The sequence below is a fragment of the Telmatherina bonti genome (genome assembly GCF_933228915.1).
Source record: "Telmatherina bonti genome assembly, chromosome: 13".
NCBI lineage: Eukaryota > Metazoa > Chordata > Actinopteri > Atheriniformes > Telmatherinidae > Telmatherina > Telmatherina bonti.
The window spans coordinates 27,624,251-27,651,375 of NC_136611.1; the positions used below are offsets into that span (position 1 = coordinate 27,624,251).

A 27,125-nucleotide genomic window follows, 5' to 3' on the forward strand; every position below is an offset into this window, starting at 1 on the left:
TTTCTAGACATCCAAGTCTTTATGTCTATGAGACAATTTTGTAGCCTATTGGGCTGATTTGTTTCATCTGGTTTAAAGCATAAGTATAGTTGAGTATCATCTGCATAACAATGAAAGTTTATTCCATGCTGTCTGATAATTTTGCCTAAAGGGAGCATATATAGCGTGAAGAGTATTGGTCCAAGTACAGAACCTTGAGGAACTCCATGACTTACTGTAGTTTGGGAGGAGGACTTGTCATTTACATGAACGAACTGAAGTCTATCAGATAAATATGATTTAAACCAGCTTAATGCTGTACCTGTAATTCCAATCACCTGTTCTAGTCTTTGTAACAGAATGTTATGATCGACTGTATCAAATGCAGCACTAAGATCAAGCAAGATAAGTACGGACACAAGTCCTTTGTCTGAGGCCATAAGAATGTCATTAGTAACTTTCACCAATGCTGTCTCAGTACTATAATGAGCTCTAAATCCTGACTGAAACTCCTCGCATAAATTATTTCTGCTCAGGTGGGCATGTAGCTGAGCGGAAACTATTTTCTCCAGAATTTTGGATATAGGTCTATAATTTGCTATCACCTCTGGATCCAGAGATTGCTTTTTAAGTAAAGGCTTGATTACAGCAGTTTTAAATGATTGTGGTACATATCCTGTCACTAAAGACATATTGATAAGACTTAGTAGTGATGTATTAATTAAAGGGAAAATGTCCTTAAAGAGGCTCGTTGGGAGAGGGTCTAAGATACAGGTGGATGGTTTAGATGAAGCTATTATTTTAGTTAATTCAGAGGGTTGGACAGGACAGAAACTATTTAGACACAAGTCAGATCCTGGTTCTAAGGATGCTTCGGAGACCACAACAGGCTCAACATTATAGGTAGAAGGAAGAGTATTGTGAATTTGATCTCTAATAGTGTCAATTTTATTCCTGAAAAAATACATGAAATCATCACAGCTATATATATATATATATATATATATATATATATTTCTAAAAGGTCAATATGAATCTATTACTCAGATAATTTTTCCTGATGAGCTGTGGTGAAGCTGTCTTTACGAAAATAACCAGCAGATGGAAGCATTGCGTCCGTAGAGGATCAGCGGCCTGCTACTTGGTTTACCTTTCAAGATTTTATTTTTTACTGGACAGCCTCTGTCAGTGTTGGCAAGTCCAAAATGGCGAAGCATATCGTTCAGGACTCTTTGTTTGAAACTGGAAGGCTTTTTCGTTTAGTTTTAAAAGGACAAAACAAACCTGCTTAAAGACCGTGATTCTGTCAACACCTTGCGATTTGTTTCAAACTTAAAAGGCCGTTTTCATGCCTAGCTACAATAATGGTCTCCTGAGAGGCAATCACCAGAGCCAATAAAAGAAATATGGCTTAAAATAGATAAACCTTTCACCCCAAACGATTTGAAATGGAATTTCTGATTTTTTATATACGTATGCGTTTCCCATTTTTCTGTGTTGATCTGATAAGGCATTTTTGATTTTTTTGCATACCTCTCCCTTATATTTGTTTCAGTACTCTCCTTCAACCTAGACTCTGGACCAGTACATATAGTATCCCATATAGTATGCCATGTTAACTTTCCTGCAACACAAGTGCTAGAATTGTTGTCAAGATAGCCAACACAAATCTGTGCATTAAATGGGATTTTCTATCCATGACATAGCCTATTGCAGACACATTTAATTTTTATCATCGAATGAAGCACATGTAGACATTGTCAAAGTACAGAATGAGACTAATGGTCAATGGAGGTAATAATTTATTTTATTCACAAAAATGCTCAAATAATTTTTGTAGCTTTGGTAACAAAATGACCACGAAGTTACAATGCCTTTCCCTCTACGAGAAACCAAACAGACGCCAGTAAATGTGTTGCCTCCATTTTTAATGAAGAAAATAAACCAATAGCTCAGAGGCAATGGTGATGGTGAGGTGATTGTTCTATGCCATGACAAACGTAGGAGACTGAATGATCCCCTCTGACATGTATTTACAGAAATCTTCATGTTTGGTGGATTGGCAACTTCAAATTTACAATGCATGTTTTTGCCTCTAGGAATATTTTTCCATGATCATGCGTAACTAAAGAAATATAATTAAATATGTACAAATGTAGAGCTAAAATTTCAAACCACACAAATAGTTTCACTGATTGGTTGGTGCAGGCCATCTACAGAGATTTGCGTCACAGAACCTGTTGAAGTTGGTTCAGAAGCTAGCTTATTTTTTTCAGTCTTTTGGTTTAGATCCGTGTGCTTTCAAATAAAATGGACATCAGAAAGTGGATACAAGGAAACGAGTCAGGTGGATTTGGAACTTCAAGCTCTGTGCTTGACCAACCAGTTGGTTGGACAACACAGAGACGGCAGGATACTCCACAGAACTTACCACCAACAGAGAGCCCAGGCACATCGCTGACATCGTCATTCAGCCGGACGACCTTGGTAAGAAGGCGCCAGTCCAACCAACGCTCAAAAAAAGAAAGCTGCACAAAAATGACTGTAATCGCTCATTTTTAGCATCTTGGTACGGTGGAAGAGACTGGCTCGAGTATTCCATTCAATCAGATTCTGATTTTTGCTATCCGTGCAGACAGTATGGAGGAAGTGATACTGTATTTACTACTTCTGGCTTTACTAACTGGAAGCATGCTACAGATAAAGCAAAGGGTTTTAGCAGACATGCTAATAGTAAAGTGCACCAGTGACATGCATTTAACGTTTGAAAACAGTGCACCAACTTTCTCAGATTATGCCTATTATTATGCAGTGTGTGATGGTAGCCTACTATTGTTTCTTGAAAATAAATCAGATCAATACAAGTTATTATTATTATTATTATTATTATTGTTAATATAGTAATGGACCTGCCCCACAGTGTATAACACGCCCCCTTGTGTCCATTCCGCTGAAGCCGGGCCTGTTATTCCTAAGTACTTTCTCATTTAACGAGACAAACGATAAACTTGTGCTTAATATCTAATAAAGAACAGTTTAAGTCAACACATCTGACTAAAATCAATGGGTAGCAGAGTTAAATGTCAAGCTCTGTCCCAGTCTGCTAATTAAGTCTGATGTGCATCAGGTGTGTTGGAGCTGGGAAAGTCTGAACACTTGGAGGACTGCGACCCTTGAGGAGTTGCCAACCCCTGATAGATACACTCGTATAAATCCACTTCCTTGCCACTTTATTAGGTACACATCTTCAACTGCTTGTTAACACACAGCCAATCACAACACCAGTTTGATGTGTATTCATATAGACATGGTCAGGATGACTTTCTGAAGTTCAAACTGAGCATCAGGATGAAGAAGAAAGGGGATTTTCACACACAGCCATCTCTAAAGTTTATAAAAAAATGGTCTGAACAAAAGAAAATCCAGGAAACAGCAGCTGTCTGGATCGAAATGTCTTGTTGATGTCAGAGATCGTTGGAGAAACACCACAGTTTCTGACCATGTCCATGTCTTTATGTCCACCATGTTCTTCTGATGGTGCATTGGTCAAGTAGCCATCTGACTTCTAAGGCCCGGTGAGTAGATTTAAAAAAAAAATAAAATAAAATAAAATTCTGATGATGAAAACCTTGTGTGTACTTTTTCATGATTGTACCACTATTATATTCACATACCAGATTGTGTGCTGCTGTAAAGATTACATTAATTTGAAGTTCAATGGCTAATCTTCCATAACACTGGAGAAATAACTGCTTGACACCCAGATTAATTGAGTAAACTCCTCATGTATGACAGTTTTATTTACCTGAAATGGTTCATGTGATACATTGTACAATCATCTGAAAATACAGTACAGCAGTTTGGCAAAAAAAAAAGAAAAATGCCAGTGGAAGGACTGCCTGCCAATCATAAAGCATACTCATCACTGCATGTCCGCCTTTCCAGACATGGCTAAATCTTCTCCAAACATGTTGCACATCTCAGTGCAAAGCCAAAGTTTAAAAAAGGAAAAAAAAGAAACAAGTTAGGTTTTTAAATATCCCATAAAAGAATTTCCTTAGGAAAAATGAAGTTTTTGAGCTTATTTCTACTATTTGACCAATGTCTAAACTACAATTTACCAATACTATACACCATTTATTAGAGAAGTCTGGTAAAACAGATTGCCGACTAAGTGGACATGCAACATGAAATCATGTACAACAGACAGTAAGTTGTTCTTCGATCTTAGCCTACGGAGACAGCATGAGACTTGTTTCATCTGAGGCTCTTCATGCAGGAGGATGGAAGGACTGATGAGGTGGGACTGGCTGTTTCCATCAGACATTCATTTATGGCCATTCTACAATATTGTATGAGCTTAATGAGCCCATGTCATCGTATCACATTGTAGCATGCAGCTCTTGTAAGATGTGCTGCCCAAAACACACATGCACACCACAAAACAAAACCCAAAGTTTCTGGAAGAAATTTAGAGGAGAGACGAGCTTACTTGGCCTTTGCTGCAAGGACAAAAAAGAAAAAAAAAACAAAAAAAAAAAAAACAGGAGAGAGGAGGAAACAAACAAAATGAATTTTAGAAACAATGCTAAAGTATCATCTTTTAAGTAAATAATTTAAAATGTTCTAAATGAAGCAATCAAAGGCCATGCTATGGACAAGCAGCATGTTATGATAAAAGACTATGTAACTCTAATACAGACAATTCTGTAATGTTTTTAATGGGCACTTTAATTTCATCGCCTCTAATAAATCTCAGAGACAGCAAGTTTATTAAAAAAAAAACTAACCAGCACCAGTGACGTCGAACCTCACTAAAACACACGTGCTTCCTGTTTCCTAGTCAGTGTGAAACTGGCACTTTGCGGCACTTGAAGGCATTTCAAAACCAAACCTTACCATTCACTCCTGTACCGTAAAGTTTTTATCTTAAACCTTTTCTATAAATATTAGGAGTTGTTGACAGAGTGCAAAGGTTGAGCTTTAACAACCACATGAAGATGAGAGCGTGCTGGTAGTCGGCATGCAGTTTAAAGTGTACTCACTCTGCAGGTAAACATGTGGACGGCAAAGGAAGAGACAACAGTTAGCTTTTTAACTAAAAAAAGAAATGCACAGCACTCACTGGCCTGGTATTGTTGATGCAGGTATCCAGAAAGGCTAAGACCACACCTTAGTAAACTAGTGTAAATGTATGAGAGCAACAAATAAAGTTTACATTGGCTCTACTTTGTGTGTTATATACAGATATACAAACTCATTTGATAACCAGCTGTTTCAGCCTCTAGAGTCGTGTTTAACTGTTCATGTTGTGCTCAGCTGATGAAACTAACAGCTTCCTGGTGCTTTTTTTCTTTTAAACATATTCAAGTACAGTATGTGCACATTTTACAGACATTACAAAGATTGCTGTTTTTAAGATGTGAAATTAAGAGAAATCTGACATTGAATCTGAAAAATAGTTGAACCTAAAACAAATGTTCTCTTCAAGTACATATATTTAACAGGCTGTATCAAAAATTGCTCTGAATCAAACAGGTAAGAAGTCTTTGTCCTCTCTTCCCTCAAATAACAGAGGAAAAGAAAATTTCTGCTAAAAAAAAAAAAAAGATGAAAGCAAAGTGTGTGTGAGAGTTTCTCTGTGCTGCAAAACAAATTGGTGCTTACCTCAACTCTTTGAATCATGATCTACCAAATAGTGTTCAGACGGGTGGGTGATACTAACAGCACTGAGGTAGCTGTGCTCTGCCTAACGCAGAAACATAAGTATTAATGAGGAAGATGCATGGAGCTCAAAAATAACTAGAGATTCATGTCGGGACAAATATATTCAAGTCTATGCCCTCAGATTAGCATTGTACTGTTCGGTCATCAGAATTATATCCTGTTCACATTAAGCACTCTTAACCCCAAAACCCCGGCCCTCCCCCAAATGATAAAATATTAATATCATAAAATAGTGTAAATTCTCTGTACAGCTAAACACACATCTCCATATCTCTAACCATTCACAATGGGTCAAACTGGAGAGATGTGTGATCATAAAAGAATGTAAAGTAGATGTAATATCAGTCATTAAAATATGACTAAATGACCCCCCACCACCCTAAACCCAACAATATGAAACCAGTGAAAATGTAAATACAACAGATCTGATAGTGGTTGTCAGTGTTGATGGCAAATTATTCCGTGTTAGATGTGTGTGTTAACGTCCACTTCACACTGGTGCACAGGGAGGGTCGTGTACTGGAGTCAGTCAAGGCCACAAGATGGCAGACACGTTAGTGTCGGTGCTGTAGATCCACAGCACCAGGGGCAGGGTGATGGCCACAAACGGCCAGGAGATGCCCTCGGCGCATGCAGACAGCGAGCCGCCTTTGCTGGTCGGCTTCTCCAGCTGATTACCAAGTTCCAAGTAGTTCCTGGCCAAAAACTTTAGCGCCTCGTCCAGCAGGATGACGGGCAGGGAGATCTTCAGCACCATCATCCACTGGGTTGTGTCCAGAGGGGTAATCTGGAAGATGACCTGGCAGAGAAATGACTTCATTATTAATCTGCACACCAGTATTTTTAAAGCTACTTAACTGATGTGTAATTTTCTGTTTTTAGCCTCCATTGATTTAAACTATCTGTAATAATGGTATAAGACCACTAGAGGGGAGAAAGTCGATCAGAACATCCAAAATTCACCACCACCTGTAAATTCAAGATGCAAGTTTATTTCAAGTTCGGTCAGTCTAAGTAATTCCTAACTTTTGGTAGTACTCACAGGTAGAGGCTCCACGTAGAGGATGAGGAAGTGGAGAGACATGGATAGACAGATGGCTCCTAGAAGCCAGATGTTCTCCCAGGGAGGCATCCGCAGCAGCGACTGGTTCTCAGACAGACTAGACAGAGCAGAGAATATGAGCTGATTCAGATACCCAGTTCTTTTAACAGTGAATTTTCTTTTAAAGAACCTCTTTACTCTTCCAACTCTTGTGTTATTTTAGATCATACATGGTTTTCTTGTATTATATTGAATCTGTTTGATGTCCTTTTTATGTTTTATGTATCCTTCAGTGTTCAGCACTTCGATCAGCTGTATTTTTAAGAGGTAAAGTTGGCGAGGCTTAAAAAAGAGCCTGTATTTACCTGTTCAGGGCATTGCACATCTCAATTGTGACAAGTACAGAGAGAGCCATGGTCATTGGGTAGGGTGACTCAAAGACGTGGCAGTCCAAACCTTCAAAGTCAGGGTTATCTGGTCCGCACTGGAGGAAGTGGCTCTGTGTGGAGGGAGAAGAAGTCAGAGAACAGAAAAGAGCTAGGAGCAGCTGAATGCAGTTTTCTCAGATAGGCAGACTTACTAGCTGGTACAGAGTGAGCTGTGGTCCGTCCTCGGAGACAGTAAACCACCAGGCAGCAGCTCCCACAGTGGCAGCACCCACATAACCTGCAAGCCGAAACCAAAACATCATCATCATCATTATTATATGCAAAGTTCTGGTTTAACAAAGTAGAGGGTAGATGAAAGGTTTCTCTCATCCTTTCATCTCTGTCTAATAATTAGCTCACCTCCAATGGCCAGGTATCTGAAGAAGAGCCAGCCAGAGATCAGAGGCTCCTTAGCATTGCGAGGTGGCTTTTCCATGATGTCCAGATCTGGGGGGTTGAAGCCGAGGGCGGTGGCAGGGAGTCCATCTGTCACCAGATTGACCCAAAGCAGCTGAACTGGGATCAGAGCCTCAGGGAAGCCCAGAGCCGCAGTTAGGAAGATGCTGTCAGGAGAAACAACTCCGGTTAGAAACCTAATGACAGCCTCAAGCAAATGATGTATTTAGATTTAAAACTTTAGATTTACCAAAGTTTGCAATTTTTTTAATTAATGCAACATGGATGCTCTTTTCAGCCCCCCAAAAATGTGAGCAAATAAAGCCTCTCATCTGGTCTGGTAAACACTCACCAAACAACCTCTCCCACGTTGGAGGAGATAAGGTATCTGATGAACTGCTTCATGTTATTATATATGGCTCTTCCCTCTTCGACAGCCGCCACTATGGAAGAGAAGTTGTCGTCGGCGAGGACCATCTCCGAGGCAGACTTGGCCACAGCAGTGCCAGAGCCCATAGCGATGCCAATCTCTGCTTTTTTCAGAGCAGGTGCATCGTTCACTCCATCTCCCGTCTGTGGACAAACATTTAGTTACAGAGACACGCGTCGAGGTCCCACTTTAAACACAAACTGAGCACATTTAGACCAAAAAGGTCGATACACCCTGCAGAGTTGGAGCTTCAGGCCACGTACCATAGCAGTGATTTCATCAAATCCTTGCAGGAACTCGACGATCTTGGACTTGTGAGAAGGCTCAACACGGGCGAAACAGCGTGCGTGAGTCACCGCTTCCCGCTGGGCATAGGGTGTCAGTTCGTCAAACTCGCGGCCAGTGAAGGCCATATGCTCGACATTGTCGTCCTCTGTCAGGATGCCGATGCGGCGGCAGATGGCTACAGCTGTGCCCTTGTTGTCCCCTGTGATCATGATGACGCGAATGCCGGCCTGGCGGCACAGCTTGATGGAGGCGGCCACCTCCTGTCTGGGAGGGTCCAGCATGCCGACGCAGCCGACGAAGGTGAGGTCGGACTGGAGAGAGACAAGTTGTATCAGCAAACGGGCAGTTTTAAAAATAAAACACAAAAAGGAATGAATTTAATAAAAACTCACCTCATACTCAGAGAATTTGGCTGTGTCAGAGAGAACCATGTCTTCCATTCTGGGTGGATTGTCCCGTGTGGCCAGTGCCAAGCAGCGCAGAGTGTCCCGACCTGTCCCATACTCACGGATAACAGACAGGATCTTTTCCTTGATGCCTGGGCTGAGTGGAACTTTGCTGTTGCCCACTCTGGCATGAGTGCATCTGTCAATGACGCCCTCTGGGGCCCCCTGTGAGGTAGAACATAGAAAATTAAACATCTACATCATGCCTGACACCTGCCTGCAAAGCTACAGTCTTTTGTCTCTCAGCATACCTTAACAAACATTTTGCCCATGGAAGAGCGGGACTTGTTAGGTGTGCAGTAGACAGACATGGACTTCCTGTCTCTGGAGAACTCCAAGGTGCACTCCTTCTTCATCAGCTGTTTGATCACCTGCTCCAGTGAAAGTACCATCAAAGAGGAAAAACTTGCTGAGAGGAAGCAGTGGGAATGTGCAGAGCATGCAAGGGAGGAGGAAGATGTCACTCACCGAGTTGCAGGCATTGGCTCTGTCAATCTTAGACAGGTTGTGGACCTCGGTGTCAAAGACATTCATTTTCTCCACCAGACAAGTCAGCGCCGTCTCTGTGGCTTCGCCGACCTTCTCGTACATACCCTTCACCTGACACATCAAAACCATACAAGGTTATTTCTGCTTTCTTTATTAAACATTAGAAAAAAAATGAAGAAACATTAAAAGATCTTTTTAAATTGTAAAAAATAAATCTAGTTTTTGTCTTGCTCTTTTGCAGCAGGATAACTTGTTATATTTATACTTCTCTTACTCAATATAGTTAGTGTCAGTTTGTGTGATGAAAAAAGTCATTTCGTGTGGTCAGAAATACGACACAGACATAAAAATGTGCATTTAAGATAACTTTTAGCTGGAATCATAAATGGGAAATGCTGTGTTTTTCAGTTCCAGGTATGTGTGATGTGTGATTAAATGTTTGGTGATTTTGTAGCTCTGTTGTGATTTCTACGATGCAATGCATGTGTAAATGATAGACGGAAGCACAATATTGCTATTGTTCAATTATTTTTTTTACAAAATTTCAGACTGTTCATAAGGATTTATGAAAACAAAAACAATTTATTGAATGCAAACAATGAATTATACTTCCTTGCACTAAAATAAAAGGAAAAATGAGGATTATTTTGTTTTTATGCTTTTATTTGTTTCTTTGTGTTCCCTGCCTTTCGCCCAGAGACTGATAGGCTCCAGCTCGCTGCACTCCTTAATGGGCGTCAGCGGTACGGAAAATGAATAAATGAACAAATTAATTTTATAGGTGAGTCCTAATTGAGATCAAATTGTGCCGTATGGGACCCCTGAAATAAAATGACTTTGACACCCCTGGTTTGCAGAAAGATTGAAATGTTTCTTCTACTTATAAACCAAACAGCAAGAAACATGAAGATTGCAGACCTCATTAAAGTCCAGAGAGGAGTCATTACACAGAGCACAGATGGTGGCCAGTTCAACCAAAGCATCATACTGGGAGGATTTCACTGCTTTTCCATCATGGTACCTAAGGACAATTACACAGATATGCTAAATAAAAACAGGACCACACCCCTATTCTGCAAACCCGCATGTATTGTAGCCTCTTCTGCATTATATAGGAGCTGAGTAAGTACTCACACTTCTCCCTCTGGAGCGTAGGTGGAACCTGTGATGGTAAACTCTGACAGTGAACAGCTGTCACCTTCAGTTTTGTTGACAATGAACATCTGGAAATAAAAAAAAGCAGATGAGACACAGATGAGAATGATCTGCTCTGGAAGGGGGAAAAAAACTTAAAAGCAGACATCAGTTCATCAAGTCAGTGATTAAATGGACTGCCAGCTTCATCAGCGACACAGTGGGTGGCACCACACACTGCTGAAACCTGAGGTGAACCCGAGTAGTGAAAGCCTGCAGTGTTACAAAGTGTGTCTTTGATAGGGCCAGGCTGGGTGGCGCTCTGCCTAATAGGAGAAAGGGATGGTGAGCTTCACCTCAAAAGTAAACAGATGAGTCTGCCAGGAAGCTTAAAAATTTGCAGTACCAGGCCCCATTTCTTAGGAAGCTCTGATTGCGCCACACACACACACACACACACACACACACACACACACACACACACACACACACACACACACACACACACACACACACACACACACACACACACACACACACACACACGCGCGCGCATCCTCCTCATGCTGCAGGTAAAACATGAACCTCTTATTTAGATTTCAAGATAGTGGGCCCTCATTACTCACTGCCTCGGGCTTGGCAAGACATCGAATAAGAACTCTGTGTAAACACTATTAAACAAGAAGACAGCTAGCATGACTGAGGTAGAGCTGTACACTAGTTTTATTCCTGTAGCCATTTTTGTTGCATGTGATCCAGATGTTTATACTGAACACATTGCAATGTTGAGATTAATGTATAAAATAAGTATTTTTTCTTAAAAATTTAATTAGCACAATTCTTGGAGGGATTTTGTTTGCATATCCTGATGTTGATGTTTAATATCTGCCTCTATGTGTATAATTATAACTGCACTTAAACTGCAGTTAAAAGCAGCTTGTACAAACTGCAGACAAACAAATTAAAAAATTAAACTCAGACTGAAAATTCAACAATTGCTGACAACTCCTTTTTATGTGGGGCCAAGTTTCTGTGGGGTGCTGCTTACAGATAAAAAGGAACAACAGGATGGCTGCTTTACAGCTCAGGGATGCAAGGCGAGTTATGCAACAGCAGCACTGCAAGTCATCCGACAGCTCAACGAAGATTAGAGGAACAGCAGCATTTCACAGTGTTGTTAAATAACTTGGATACCTGATCAAAAGGAAACTTGACTCCGAATACTTGCTGAGTATTAACATTTTTGCTGACAAGCACATTTTCAGTGACTCGCACAGTTACTTCTGAGACTTTATTCAAACATGGGATAGGAACAGAGAGGATGGGGCTCTGACAAACTACTCAGCAATGCAGCAAGAGAGTGTGTGCAAGTATGTGTGTGAGAAGCTTACCCTGCAGACGGACATCTGGTTGGTGGTCAGGGTACCAGTCTTGTCAGAGCAGATGACAGAGGTGCAGCCCAGGGTCTCAACAGAGGGCAGGCTGCGGACAATGGCGTTCTTCTTGGCCATTCGACGGGTTCCCAGGGCCAGGCAGGTGGTGATCACAGCAGGAAGACCTTCCGGGATGGCAGCTACGGCCAACGCGACGGCAATCTTGAAGTAGTAAACTGCCCCACGGATCCAGGAGCCACCATGGACGGGGTCATTGAAGTGACCGATGTTGATGATCCACACGGCAATGCAGATGATGGAAATGACTTTGGACAGCTGCTGGCCAAACTCATCCAACTTCTGCTGCAGAGGCGTCTTCTCCTGCTCTGTGGCCGCCATCTCATCACGGATCTTACCGATTTCTGTATTAACACCAGTAGCAACGACGACTCCCACAGCCTTCCCCGCTGCAATGTTGGTACCCTGAAATAACATGTTCAAATGCATCTAATAGCATCACATCTTCAAATTCAGAAAACAAGCAAGCTTTTCTCAAAAAGTCGAATACTATCAAACTAGCAGTCACAGGGGAATATAGTTAAATTGCAGCTCACAGAGAAAAGCATGTTCTTCTTGTCTTGATTGACAGCTCGGGGGTCGGGCACGGGGTCGGTGTGTTTGATGACAGAAACAGATTCACCTACAGAAACAACACAGGCCATCAGAATTAATGAGTTTGTCTGTCTGCAACATGGCCGGCTATCAGAAGTGAGCTAGTCATGTTACATCCATCTGTCAAACAAATATTTCTATTCACGCTCTGATGTGTTCACTGGGAGCAGCGTCAGAACAGAGCTCTGCCTCCAACAATCATATTAGTCATCAATCAGCTTGTGTCAGTCTTTCATACATTTATTTAGAAAGTTGAAACCAAAAATGTGTCTTAGCAGGTATAATAATGGTGAATGAATTCAGATGAAATTAGGTTTTAAAATGATGGAAAAAGATCTGAAATAATTTTACATCGACCCACGGGGTGAAGGAGAATTTCACCAGCTCTACACCGTAAAACATGCAAAATGCACATATTTCATAGATACACTTTGCACTTAAAAATAAGCACTCAGACTAGAAAAACACATTAAGTTGTAAAAACAGCTCAAAAGTCACACCTGTCAGGATGGACTGGTCTACCCGCAGAGTTGTGGACTTGATTGAACAGATGCGGATGTCAGCAGGCACTTTGTCTCCAACTATAAACAAACACATCCGCAGTTATGAGAAAATGCATAAACAAGCACAAAGACAGAAATATAATCTGGAAATGATACTAAATAAAGTCAGTGAAAGAGAGTCCTGCTGAAACAGAACAGAAACAAACATCACATATGTTGTTCAAATCCCCTTTTAGGCCACAGGAGCAGCTGTTTGTTTATCTCATGTTATCACACACAAATTTCTACTACTGTAAATTACAGTCTTTGTGTGGACTTGCCAAATGGAGATCAAATAGATTGTATTTATATTTTCTGCTGACAACAAGTCATCGTTCGTGTGAACTAATGAAATACAGCTCGCTACAAGATGGTTTTTGTGCATCCCAGCGGTAAAACATTGCTGCAATCACTGTTGAGAAAAAGAAGGAGAACCAAAGAAAGAGGAGGAAATGAAGGACTTGTGAGCCATAAAAGGCCTGTCTCAAAGGAAAAGGCCATTTTGGGTGCATTGGAATTGCTGTGACCTAATTCAACCTCCAAATGGTACATAAAGGGGGTGGAAACTGGGGAAATGGCTCAGGGTATGGCACAGTTCCGTAGGCGTAGTCTACATATAGGCCTGCCTAGTTAAAAATGTAAATTGTGTCAGACTGTTACAAAAGATTTACAAGAATATTATGTAGTTATAATCCAGGAAATGTTGCCAACTTGGCAAAGATCCAGTATTTAGATATAACTAATGATCTACACAGAGCTGAATTAAAAATCTGCACAAGTAAAACTATAGACCAAACATTTAATTTATTGTATTTTCTGTATCGTGAGCTGAAACCAGCCACGTCTGTGGAGGATGGAGGGGAAATTAGCAACGGGATACACTATGCATAAAATAAAAAATGGAAATGGGCTTTGATAAGTTTTCCAGTTGGTTTATCAGGTTTACATGTAGCTTCATGATGGCAGCTGCTTCCTCATCACAGGAGGAAGCGAGGTACTGCTCCTCTACATCACTCCAGTGGTACTTTAAAACAAGTCGCTATGCGAGTCCATTAAACAGTTGTTGCATACGCGTCTTCAACTTTACGTAGAGCCTTTTTATAATAATGTGGATCTCAGCCTCTTTGATGCTGTGTTGACTTACTACTACGATTACAACCCTGTGTGAAGCTAAATGATCAGCAACTCGGTAAATGTCCTGACAGCAGCGCCAGACACTCATCTGTCAGCAAGCATCTACCAGTGAAGGCAGAGAGTGACAACTTTCTGCGTCTTTAAAGCATCTGAATCTGGAAACTGATTCAAATGAAGCTTTACTTCTCAGAAAAACTCACGCGTAGACCGATCCAGGCATGAAGTCCTTATAAAGTACAGACTATGACTGTGGCATGGATTATGAATTCTTCATACATTTTCATTTTCTAAAAAACAAAAAGGGAAATTGGAGCTATAAAAATTTCATCCCAGATGTCTGTGTGACACTTAGACATCTTGTACTGAGTCATTACCTTTAATAACAATAAAAAAACAACAACAACTACTTCTTATATGAAGCAGAGGCAAGGAAAAAGGTTAAAAAAATACACTTCTAACAGCAATTCTTGCTTTTGTTTGCAAAGAAACTGATGCACACTGTCAAAACTCAGACACTGGGGTGAAAGGTATAAATCACTTGACCTGTCAACAACCCCATTAAGTAGCAGTCCAACCACCTTCCCTTGCACAACTACAGCTTCACATCCGTGCTTGCAAACAGGTCATACAGTCCCCCAAGCTTTTTATAGTGTACTAAACTCACACCTGGTGATATACTGCATCTGATGTGACAGCCAAAAATGACTTTAAAACAGCAGGTGAGGTGGAAACTGAACTGGAGCTGCCAGCTTCGGCTGGCACCTCAACTTGCTGTGTGTTTGGGGATGGCGTGTGGTGCAGTCGTCCAGGAACCAAACATGCTGGTACATCTGCTGATGGCAGCTGAACAAAAGACCGACCTCCTCTGATGTTAAGAGGGGTGATTCACAAAGATCAACAGGCGAAGCATCGAGCAGCTTTCCAAAACATCTCCTACTTATTTACTTCCCAGCTGAATTTTCACGTGTGCAACTATACAAATACTTGGTTTTAAACGGATAATGATATCAGCAAGCAGATAAAACAAACATTTAACTGCTTCCTCTTCTCCGTCCAGTGTAGTTTTCCCTCTAACAATTATCAGCCAGCTAAGTTAAACAAAGCATGTGATCATGGAAAATCAATGAAGGTAAATACAAAATGAATGAACAGGAATGACGTCTCCATTTCTGTTATGTGTTGACTGAAAGTGCATATGTATATATATAATATATAATATATATATAATATATACACATACATATATATACACACATACATATATATACATATATATATATACATATATATATATATATACATATATATATATACACATATATATATATACATATATATACATACACATATATATATATACATATATATACATACATATATATATATACACATATATATACATACATATATATATATACACATATATATACATACATATATATATATATATATATACATATATATATATACATATATATATATACACATACATATATATATACATATATATACACATATATATATATATGTATATATATATATATATATATATATGTATATATATATGTGTATATATATGTATATGTATGTATATATATGTATATGTATATATATGTATATGTATATATATGTATATATATATATGTATATGTATATATGTATATATTATATATATATATATATTATATATTATATATACATATGCACTTTCAGAAGTAAGTCAACACATAACAGAAATGGAGACGTCATTCCTGTTCATTCATTTTGTATTTACCTTCATTGATTTTCCATGATCACATGCTTTGTTTAACTTAGCTGGCTGATAATTGTTAGAGGGAAAACAATTTATATATATATATATATATATATATATATATATATATATATATATATATATATATATATATTTATATATATTATATATATAATATATAAATTATATATATTTATATATATTATATATAAATATATAATATATAAATTATATATATTTATATATATTATATATAAATATATATATTATATATAAATATATATAATATATATAAATATATATAATATATATTATATATTATATATATATATATATATATATATATATATATATATATATATATATATATATATATATATATATATATATATATATATATATATTCTGGATTCATGCCTTTTGTTTCTACTGGAGACAGTGTTAGCACAGGAGTGATGTTTAGTTTATAGCTAGCCAGGAGGAAAAATCAATTAAGATTCACCAACAGCTGACCAGGTTTCATGACTCCTGAATGTAACACCGTCATAAATGTAAACATGTCAGCTGATTTATTAGGTTGACACTCACCTACGACCCTACTTATGTAATAGCCATTTCTATTCCTTTCACTCGAGACAGCTGCAGCAGGCTGCGTCTGAACAAACCACAACAAGATGAAGTGGAGATGGGATATACAGCACCACAACTGGTGAAAACCAACCACAGCATATCAGCAAAAGCACCTCATACTAGCTGTTAAACATGGCAGTCGAAGGATGATGAATTAGGCTGGTTTTGCTGCTACGGACCTAGACACCTTTGTGTCATCAAGCTTCTGGCATATTTTACAGTAAAATGTTAGATGATCTGTCCAACAACCAAAGCTTGGTTGAGAAAAGGTCATACTACAGCACTATGATCCCAAACACAGCAGCAAATCTACAGCAGAGTCTGTGTAAAATACAAAAAAATAAAAAATTCAAGGTTTTGCTGTGTGTTTCAGTCAAAGTTTGATAAATGTATTAATTTAAATGGAGAAAATTGGAAAAAGTAATGTCCTCTTAATGTCCAAATAAAATTTATGAATCAGTTGCAGCCATTAAAATCCCAACGCTGACCACTTATGATCAGATTAAGTCGGTACATGTGCTGACAAAAGGTCAGAACTGCACATTCCCTTCATGTCTCAAGTTTAATCTTTGCACGTGAGGCTCCTCACTGAAGCTTTCCTGGACTTCACCCAGACATTTCTATATATCATCTACAACCAACCAGGCAGCATAGCATGGATTCCCACCAGTCAACACAATCCGACAGAGTTAACAAGGCTTGTTGAGCTGTGTGCTTGTTGAGTTGACATTCTCCATAAATCTGTAGTCCAGCTTCAGTGTGGATTACTGTTATAACATGGAGTAACATGGAGTACTTTACCTTTGCATCAATGCAAAGGTTATGTTGAGCTTATTATATTTAATTCAGAATCCTAAATGTGGAATGATGTGCAGCAAAGCATTGAGTCTAATTGTTTCAGTAAACCTGCACTGTTTGGTTTGAACAAAACCCCCTGTGCACCTCCTGTCTGCACTTCAGTTCATGTGAGTTTGTGTTTCTAAAACCTGCTGTCCTGGCTGGCAAAATGAAACCGTTTCTCTCAGTTTTGCAGACATATCAGGAGTCTTCACCAAAAGACAGTCCCTCAGTGACAACCGACGCTTGCCAGACCACATTAAATGCCGCGTACTATCCCGTGGTGTCTGGAATCTCAGTGGTGGGCGCGGGTGCTGATGGCTAGGGTAGCTGTGCACTGAGCATGGTGGGGTGGGACGGTTATCGACAAAGTGCTTCCCTATAAGGCCATCTCTCTCTCTACTACAAAAGGATAGGACAAGAGATCCTCCTCTTACACTGCCCCCCCACGTGAGCCCCCCCTTTCGCTGCCAAACTCCACAAACTCACAAGCTGCAGAGAATAAACCCATTAAGCTCCACTGTTCTGACAAAAGACCAACATCCAAATCTGCAAGCTCTTGACACCAAACTGTAAACTGGAAGTAAACAGAGCGTTCTGTTATGACAAGAACTTAAAACCACTCATAGGAGCTGGTGGTCTTCATGTGCTGTCAGCTTTTGTCATTTTTAGGGTTTAATTAACGTCCTTTAACGACTGTTGCCTGTTTGTACATCATAAAACAACTGCCAATCACATTGACAGTAAATGTATAATTAAACATATGTAAATGACAGTTCATGCAGAAAATTAAGCTCTAAAAAAGTTTTAGCTTGAAATGCATCACAAATCTTTGTTCATCAAAGCCTGGAAAATCCATTAAACAGAAAATGTCTCCGTGATATTGAACACATTTCAAGCAGATTTGGTGACCGTGAGGCAGAGAAGTGATCAGGCAGGAGTAGAAAGCACAGCTAACACATGCAGCAGCACCCTAACAGGGAGCGGCACAGATTAGCTGCTGTATATTCTTCTCACTGTTGAGGCACCCACAGAGGGCTCATCTCTGTGTCCTCTATCTCAGCTCAGAAGCCACTGGGCCAGCATCTGCGTCATCACACTCATCCTCTGCATGGCAAAGGGTCACTTTGAAGCTTGAGGAAACTATTTCTCATAAAAAAGCAAGCCTGAGTGGAATCACTATAGAAGGTATCTGGAGGATTTAGGAAGTGAGCGGAGCTGATGAGGTTGTCCTGGCTGCAGGATAAAACATTCATTTGGTTCCTGCCGGTGTGCTCTTTCGGGTAAGCCTCATGCTGCTGACAGCAAGGCCTCCTGCTGCCTTCAACAAGAGTTTTTTTTTTTTTTTTTGTGAGAGAAGAGCTCGTCTGACTCACTACTTTCTGTTTAAACCTGAGCCAAATATTAAAGCTGTCCATGCTCAGCTCCTTTTGCAACATAAAAACAAAATATCATGATCAGCACTGTCATACTTATAGGAGCTGGACAGAACATATCAAAACTAGTAAACTTAAAGTCCTTGCACATTTCTGCTTTATTTTTATATATTTATTTTTATATATATATTTGTCCTTGTCAAGGTTACCCAATAATCTCAGTGTAGCAATGTTCCCCCAATAGGAAGGGAGGGGCACATATAGAGGGGGCAGACACCTGTCACCTTCATGACTGTCAGTACCTCTATAAATAATGAATTCCATAATCTAACTGGCCTATGACGGCTAAAAATAAAACCTACCACTATGCACAGAAAATCTATGTATCACTTCAGTGGCTTAAGGTCAAACAGAGTATCAAGATAGTGCTAGTGTTTGAAGGACTTTAGCATTCCACAACATGCCGGTTTCCGATCACCCCTCTGCAGAATTATGTAAGCAAGTAAGGCTGTGGGGGGGGCAGCACTTTTAAAAATCAAAGCTTCACATCCTGAGGATTTCAGCTGCTGGAATACGCTGACCTGACCTCACAAGAGCCAGTCGCTCCTGCGCTCAGTTCACAGAGTGTTCGGTGGGAAGCTTCACAGTCAGGATGCGCTGGAAGGATGCAGGAGATGCTCGTTCCCGAGCTGAGCTAAAACTTAATGTGTGTAGAAAAAATACACGCACATAAGTGAGCTTTAATAGCAGTTCCACCCACCCCGTAGAGACAATGGGTTAATAGGACCATCCCAAAATACACTGCTCTTGCAGGGTGAGTCACCCCTACAGTGGCTCTTGGGGATAGGGAGGGGGTTGTGCTAAATGTACACCATGACCATAGCTGGACTCAGATGATCTGTCCAGAGTACCTGAGGCAGAGCTGAACACAGATGAGGTACTATAATATGAAAGCAGAAAGTGTGTTTTTGGATCTCTAAATAAAGCTGCTTACACATAAAGATGCTGTTTCACAATGAAACAAAAGCATTTTTCATTGCAGTAGTGATGCCATTAAATCTCTGATTTTCTGTTCATTTCAGGGTGTGCTCCAATTTCGTTCATGTGATGTCCAGATGTTGCCTTCGCTTGAGAAAAATTCCCTGAATCAAATCAACATCTACAAATTTCCAAAACACATTCATTATGAAACTGAAGGAAAAACATAAATAGATGAGAACGGCAAGTAACCAACTAGTGTGTGTTTAAGTAAGGAGTGTGTGACGCAGAGAAACCTACCAGCCACCTCCACAATGTCACCAGGCACAATGTCTCTGGCTTTGATCCGCTGCACAGTTTTCCTGTCCTGTCGGTACACTTTCCCCATCTCTGGCTCATACTCCTTCAGAGCCTCGATGGCATCCTCTGCATTGCGTTCCTGGAGGGGAGAACATGACAGGTAGAGCCAACATTCCTAAATGCTCTGAAATGAACTGATATCACATCCACAGCCAGATGTTCTCAACTCTGTTGGACTAAATATGAAGACAGTTTCTGTTTGGGGCAAGATTCGAGAGGCTCTTTCATGGTTTTGATGGGTCACATGTAGGTTTAAATCTTTCAAAATCTAATTTATAACATTTTCTGCCTTCTGCCATTTTCCAGTTTTACCCTTCACCAGCATCTTTCATCAGCAAAGCATGCTTCACTCAGGATGAACTGCCTACACATTTTTTTTTTCATAATTCAATAGGAAGCCCACTTTGAGACAAAAATAACTTTCAGCACACAGTGTTTATCTACAGTCTGATGATAAAACCATCAACTCACAGCTCAATGCCACACTGATACAACCTGAAGCATTAAATCAAGCATATAGTAACTGATGTGCATTTCTGAAAGTCTTACTCCATATTTAGCTTTAAAGTGAGCATTTCAGCAACTTATAGCTGATTTGTGTATTTTTTTTTAAAAACAGATGACTGTATTTCACACTGACCATGTGGACTAACATACTGGATGCTCCTGGTAAAACGACACTGCAGTGAACAAAATGTACTGTATGGCACTGAATTGAGGTTATTGATTTCCCCCCATAGCTCATTAACTTCAGGTTAATTGTAACTTCAACTTAATACATTGGTTTTAGAGGCATTTGACACATTTAAACACAGACTGCATAGTTACCTGTAAGTGTCTTTTTCTTATAACATCAACAAAACACTGTTCTGCTAATAAAACGTGATTCACTTACATATAAGAAATATATAAAGCATATATAAGAATATATTTAAGAAAGTAAAAAATATTCATTCAGTTCAGCTAACGACCATCTATATTGTTCAGACACAGAATATATAACATACATGCAGGGATTTCCCATGATGCACTGCACCACCCTACCTGCCACACTCCGACGATGGCGTTGGCAATGAGAATGAGCAAAATCACAAAAGGCTCCACAAATGCAGTGATAGTTTCTTCGCCCTCCTCAAACCAGGCCAAGACCTGAAAACGGTGAGAAAGAACCATTCCTGAATCGACTGTCTGTTGATCATTATGTCACTGGTTTGATCCCAACTTCCCACAGTCAGCATGCTACAGTATCCTTGGGTGAGATATGTAGCCCACAGTGGCCACAATCTGTTTCCTGCTTCAAATGAAAGCATCTGCTAAACAAATTTAATGTAACTCAGATCATCTTATGAAAAAAGAAAGATCCAAATAGAAAAGAACTGCTAATTTACATAAGAAAATCTGTTCTACCCTAATCAATAACTTTATTATTTTTCTTTCAGCTGGTGATGTTTATATCTCCTAACAATGCTTCATTCCAGTCATAGGTTACCCGAATCTTGCTATATCAACCAGACTGTTAGCTTGGATCATACTGTATGTTTTTTCATAAAAAAAACACTTAAGGTACTTGTAAATGAAAAACAACACACACTGAACACGTACATCTACTTAAAGTGAACACATGTCTTCAGCTAACTTTCTGAAAATATCACAGGTTCAGCTTACATCACAAACAACATGTGCAGACAGATTTATCCAAGGAAAACGACAATGCATATATATCTAATTTACTGCAGGAAACTGTTGATGTGAATATGTTATTTCTAGGAAAAGTAACTGCACAGTGCTGACTAACCGTGGAAGGATGCTTCAGAAAAACTAATTAACAATGCAAACAGATCATTGTTGATGGCTTTAAGGATTTAAACGTGTCGGACTTGCATCAAAACTAAAAGATAAGCAAACAGTAGAGACACGAAACTCTTCCAGGAGGGAAAACAGTCTTTATCTTCATCTGGTTGTTCATTCAACAAGTCACACTTGAAAGTGTATTTGGGTCCAAATGAGTTCATTTGCTGTTCCGGTTGAAAGGAAAAAAGAAGAAAAAGAAGCTGTCCCAAAATTATCTTGTGCGTCACCAGCAATTAGATAATCTCCCATAATGTAATAAAGCAATCAATCCTACTAAGATCTACGTAGCTGACTATTGTGAATGCCAAAGACATTAAGCATTGTTGAACTCAAATGACAAGAACAACTTAATAGCTATAAAATACAGACGCACACTGCTTAATGGTTCCCACGCGATTTATGTCATTTGCGCTTAATAGAAATACTAGCTTTGAAACAAATAATTCTGTCACTGTAGTTTAATGCTAATTATCTTTTTACTTATTAATCATTTAGAAATTAATGTTACATGTTACAAAAGGTAAAATAATAATAAAAAAAGTTTTGTTAAAGGCTTCCAGTAGTAATCAATTACCCAAATAACTGTCAATTACTTGTCTCTCAAACATCTAATCCACTAAGTAACTTAATTGTTTTATCCTCTACATGCAGCAGATAAGAACATTTTGTCCTCTTGGCTCACAACACACTTTTTTTCAAAACAGCTGCTGGTCTGAATCATGACCAGAAACTACTGTTATTCAAACAAAACCAACATTTAAAGTTGTGTCCTGGATGTTTCTGTTTAATGAGCTGCTTTAATGGGTGCACGGTGGGTATGTGGTAAATTTACACCGATGCTGTGCATTAGTCTGATGGAAAGAACCTCCCACAGAAGGGTGAGGGCCCAAATTAGGTCTGGACTGGTGCTCTGTTCCCTTGTCAGACAGCGGCCACTGACACCTCTGTATCACCTGACTGAGCACTGCAAACTACATACCAACTCACACATACATGCAAACAAAGAGGGAGCCTCAGTGCAGTTGTTAATACCAATATGAAAAATAGTTACCCTGCAGTCATAAAGGTTAATTTCTGTCTTGAATGTATCACTAAAAAAGAAAGTCAAAACAACCCTTTTCTCCTTTAACTTTCAATATAATTCAAAATGTGTTTTCATTCTTTGCAACCTAAAATACACATGAAACCACTTAATTTTATTTGCATTACTATATTAACTGTTGTTTATACTAAATGGAAATGTTATTGCATAACAGCAGCCCACTAGTAAATATCTGTCAGGTACTAAAAGTCAGCTGGCTGAGCGAGACCAGGGTAAGTCATTACACAGCAGTCAGGCTTGACGACTCAGATGTCTTACTACACATAACGCAGGGTGATGGCAACTCAATGCTGCTACTGCTGTTGTCACCATTCCTCAGATGAGTCGCTGGCTTCCTCAGCTGTTTAGCTCCCTGCTAAGTGAGTATAACCTCAGGCCAGCTATACAAACTGAAGACGTTCACAGCGCAGCACTATGCGCTGTGTAATGCGTCACCTGCCATTCATCACATAAGTGAAATCCTATCTGCAGTCCTGACTTCAAAAGACACTCTTAGTGAGAGATGGGAAACGAATACTGTCAAATGACTGATGTGAGCTCCTATAACTTTTCAGTGAAGGAATCAACTCCTTGAACTACTGGAAAAGAATAAAAATCTCAAGATTATGCACAATATTTAATAACAAAACTGACTTACAAAAGATATGCATGCAGCCAGCAGAAGGATCCGAACTAGTAAATCTTCAAACTGTTCAAGGACAAGTTCCCATAGAGATTTCCCTGCAGACGGAGCATATGGTGAAAAACAATTCATCATAGACATTTATCAGTAAAAACGTAAGTGGCAGCAGTGATTACCTTCCTCTGCTGGTAACTCTGTGTGTGCGAAGAGATGTGGGAATCAATGCAGGGAGAACACACGAAACACAAAAAGGAGAACAAAGAAGTTAAGTGATGTATAAATACTTAATTGTATTTCTTCTGTTGTTTTTTTCAGATGGGGCTCATCAGTTCCCATTTCTCGATAAGGAACTGTTTCCTAGAACAAAAGAACATGTTCAGCGAGACAGGATTGGTAACTCGATGGTGCTGAATCTCAGCCATAGTTTGACTGTACGGTTCTGTTTAAGTATAACCCCATAAAACCAAACTGCAAACCTTTTTTTTTTAAAAATGAATTTTGCAACAAACAGTACCACTGTCATAATTTTAATCCTTCAAATTTCCGAACACAGTAGAAAATTTTAAAAAAATTCAAGTCAAGAAAAGTCAAAGCTAATTCAAGGAAAGTGTGTTATCCCACCTGTGCCCTCTAAGGTGATATTTGCTGTCATTTGCTGTTTAAGCAAAGGACAGCAGAGATTAACTCTGACAGATGATGTTATTTCAGTGATCAGATGGCCTCTGTTTATTGTCATATGCCTGCCAGATCCCCAGACACACAAGATGATTGTGTTGCAGTGTTGTGAGGAACATCTAACATCTAACTTGCACTGACATCGACTATGACAAAGTTGTCGCAATATTTTACAACTTTTCAACAATGTCACCCAGCGGTAAGTTTAATCATGTTACCAGTCAGTGTGATTAAACAGTGTTGCAATACACAACTGAGACCTGTAAGTAATTATTGTGAACATGTAAAAGACGGGAAACCCTCAAAGTCACCACTAATGACGTCAGCCAGCTCACTTAGGAGCCGGCCGGGCATTCATGACTTTTAGCCCACAAACTGAGCACCAGGCGTACACTTCCCACGTTACGGCGACACGTTCACGTCCTGATTCACAGCGACTGTGGTGCTCCAAAGTCTGAATTAAATGCCTTACCGTTTAGGCCCCATTTCTCCTTCTGTCGTTTCACCTCGTCCAGTGAAAGTCCTGTGCTCTCATTGACGCAGAAATAACTGTAAACTTCTTCCACACTCTTCGTGTGAGCGTTCTCCATGGCGGATAGGCGGCTTCTTCCCCAGTTTCACCCGAAATTAAGCTGACGGAGACCCCTCTGGCTCTGTAAAACTGCCACTACTTTGAAAGGGACAATGAGTTTGACAACTGAGAGCTGTACATTCACACTCGACTGGCTATCGACACGGACGGCGACGTTAACGAGTCCCCTTGGCCCCTATTAAAAATTTCTTCACGGCAGTGACGGAAATTTTGTAGAGGCGACTCAAACTCCTCTTTCCTGTCTAGATGAAGATTGATAGGAGCGTCCGCTTGTCTAGGAAAATGGTGGGAAAGTGTCTGCGGCAGTGTCCTGTCTGTGTCGGGGACCGCATACGGTCCGGTCCTCCCTGTGCTACCTTCCGTTCCCTGCCTAACCGTGGCGCAGCTCTCTGTGGCTCCACACGGTGCTGATAGCCTGGTTTTATGAAAGCGCCTCACTGCTGCCCCTCTTCCCTGCTGCATGTGGATTTACATCATTGGATGAATGTTGGCAGCTACGTTCAATACAGGGAGAAATGAAAGAACACAGGAAGTGACTAAGAAATTAGAGGATTACATGCTTGCTTACATGGACACTTTTATTTGGATGGTTTCACACAGGTCTGGCTCACTCTACGGTTTTCAATGTGTCCTTTTGATACATTTATCTTTAGTAATTGGTGGCTCTACCAACAGGTCACTGTCAATAATATTTGTTCTGTAGAAAATTAATTTCCTGATTATTTATGTTAGTTCAATTAAATGGCGTTTATAAATGTGTATTTAAATAAATTACAGAAGGTTCCCTAATAGTGGAATCCCATTAATTATGTTGTATCACAGCCTCAACCAGCAGTGCTTTGTAGTGTGTGAAACTCCTTGCAGTTTTGCCTTCATGGCTCAAAACATCACAAGATATTCACACAAATTAGAAAAGCACAACAACATTGTAATACTACAGTTAAAGACTAAAATGAGTCAGCTGTTTCCTTCAAAACTATGACGATCAAAGGACCCCATTTGATCAAGAAAAATATGTCCAAAATGTGCATTTCATAACCGTTTTGAGGAAGTGCACAGAGGAAGCTGATAGAAAAAATAAGATGACATTCGTCATACAAAACTACATGCAAAGTGTTAGGACTTCACAAATCCATAGGGACAATTGTGTTTTGTTTTCTGACTCCGACAGTCTGTCGCCCACCTCTGTGCACGTTCAGGATGGGGGATTGAATCGAAGAAGAGATCCAGTTCAATCCGTTGATTTTCCTTAGCTTTTTATATGAACTGGCTTGTATAAACAAAGTGATTATACATTTAACTAATGTGGCTTTGCTTTAACTGCATTACATTGCTTGGCTTGAACTGACTTTGTGTGTAAAGAGCCTTTGAGATGATGCTATACAATGACGCTGAGTGGAAGCAATCACAGTTTAGTAGAAAAATAAAGGAAACTAAATCATTGAAAACTTTCAAACATCACTGCAAACCTGATCAGGAGCCTGTTTGTTTCCTGATTTATCAAACCCATATGCAAAACAATTTGTTGTAGTGGTTTGAAGGCACTGGGTCAATACCCCTGTCTCCTCATTAGAGGGGTCGTTTTAAGATGCTTTACAGTCCTGGCATGCATCATCTGTTAACATGTCTTAATAGCGCACCAAGAAGTGCAAAGTGTTGTAGCAATAACAACATAGCTGCAGCCAGTTGGACATCAAGTTGCTATTCGTAATGCACACTTGATCCATTTGGCACAAGAGCCATAAACACTGGCTGTCAACAGCAGATTACATTTCGATGGGAGGCTGGGTGGGATCGTGAAACATCCATAAAGACATTTGTTGGGAACAACATGAGACACTTCAAAGAGGTTTGTTTGAAGTGAAGTGCACTCATGTTACCTTTCTTTCTTTTTTCTTTTGCAACCCTTGAATATTGTTTAAAACTGATTGAGAGAAAAAAAACGAATTAACGCTTTAAAGCCGGGCAACTAAACTACTTCAGCTTCTAACTGGTACCTGTCATACTTAAGGCTGCGTTCTTTCCTGCCCCGGTTAACTGGCAACTGTCTGATATAAAACATGACACGTTCATGAATGCAAAGTACAAGTAATAGAAATTTATAGACTATCACAATAACAAGCCATAAAGATCAGTATATTGAAACAAGAATGTATAATAAAATGTATAATAATTTCTCTACTTAAATTCATTTAAGTAGAGAAAAATGTCCAAACCAGTGGAAGTACTGGTGAAATCTAATATCAGACTTCCAGTATCTGTCCAAGGT

The 27,125-nt window shown here is 39.6% G+C and overlaps 1 protein-coding gene across 2 annotated transcripts; it reads right to left on the minus strand.

Annotated features, from left to right (window-relative positions):
- Window positions 1–3,346: 3,346 nt before the first annotated feature.
- atp2a2a (ATPase sarcoplasmic/endoplasmic reticulum Ca2+ transporting 2a) lies at window positions 3,347–25,230 on the minus strand. 2 transcript variants are annotated; one of them, XM_079252097.1, is made up of 21 exons: window positions 24,737–25,230; window positions 23,766–23,783; window positions 23,605–23,687; window positions 21,059–21,163; window positions 19,955–20,093; window positions 12,905–12,985; window positions 12,347–12,432; window positions 11,751–12,215; window positions 10,360–10,448; window positions 10,144–10,246; window positions 9,205–9,336; window positions 8,988–9,107; window positions 8,683–8,901; window positions 8,266–8,601; window positions 7,925–8,145; window positions 7,537–7,739; window positions 7,329–7,414; window positions 7,114–7,247; window positions 6,749–6,866; window positions 6,385–6,505; window positions 3,347–4,481 (listed from the first exon to the last, which is right to left on the minus strand). In XM_079252097.1, the coding sequence occupies exons 1-21, from the start codon at window positions 24,852–24,854 to the stop codon at window positions 4,468–4,470; spliced, it is 2,991 nt and encodes a 996-aa protein (XP_079108223.1). In that variant the 5' UTR covers window positions 24,855–25,230; the 3' UTR covers window positions 3,347–4,467. The 2 variants fall into 2 exon arrangements, with proteins under 2 accessions (XP_079108223.1, XP_079108222.1); XM_079252096.1 differs by lacking the exon at window positions 3,347–4,481 and having other exon boundaries at window positions 6,037–6,505.
- Between the last annotated feature and the right edge of the window lie 1,895 nt (window positions 25,231–27,125).

Bases quoted from the DNA above. Each gene is read 5' to 3' on its own strand.
- atp2a2a (XM_079252096.1), bottom strand. From the start codon at position 24,854: ATGGAGAACGCTCACACGAAGAGTGTGGAAGAAGTTTACAGTTATTTC. The intron at 10,449-11,750 runs GTAAGCTTCTCA...TTTTATTTCCAG, and splicing joins ACCAGATGTCCGTCTGCAGG to ATGTTCATTGTCAACAAAAC. The intron at 8,146-8,265 runs GTACGTGGCCTG...GTTTGTCCACAG, and splicing joins TTGATGAAATCACTGCTATG to ACGGGAGATGGAGTGAACGA.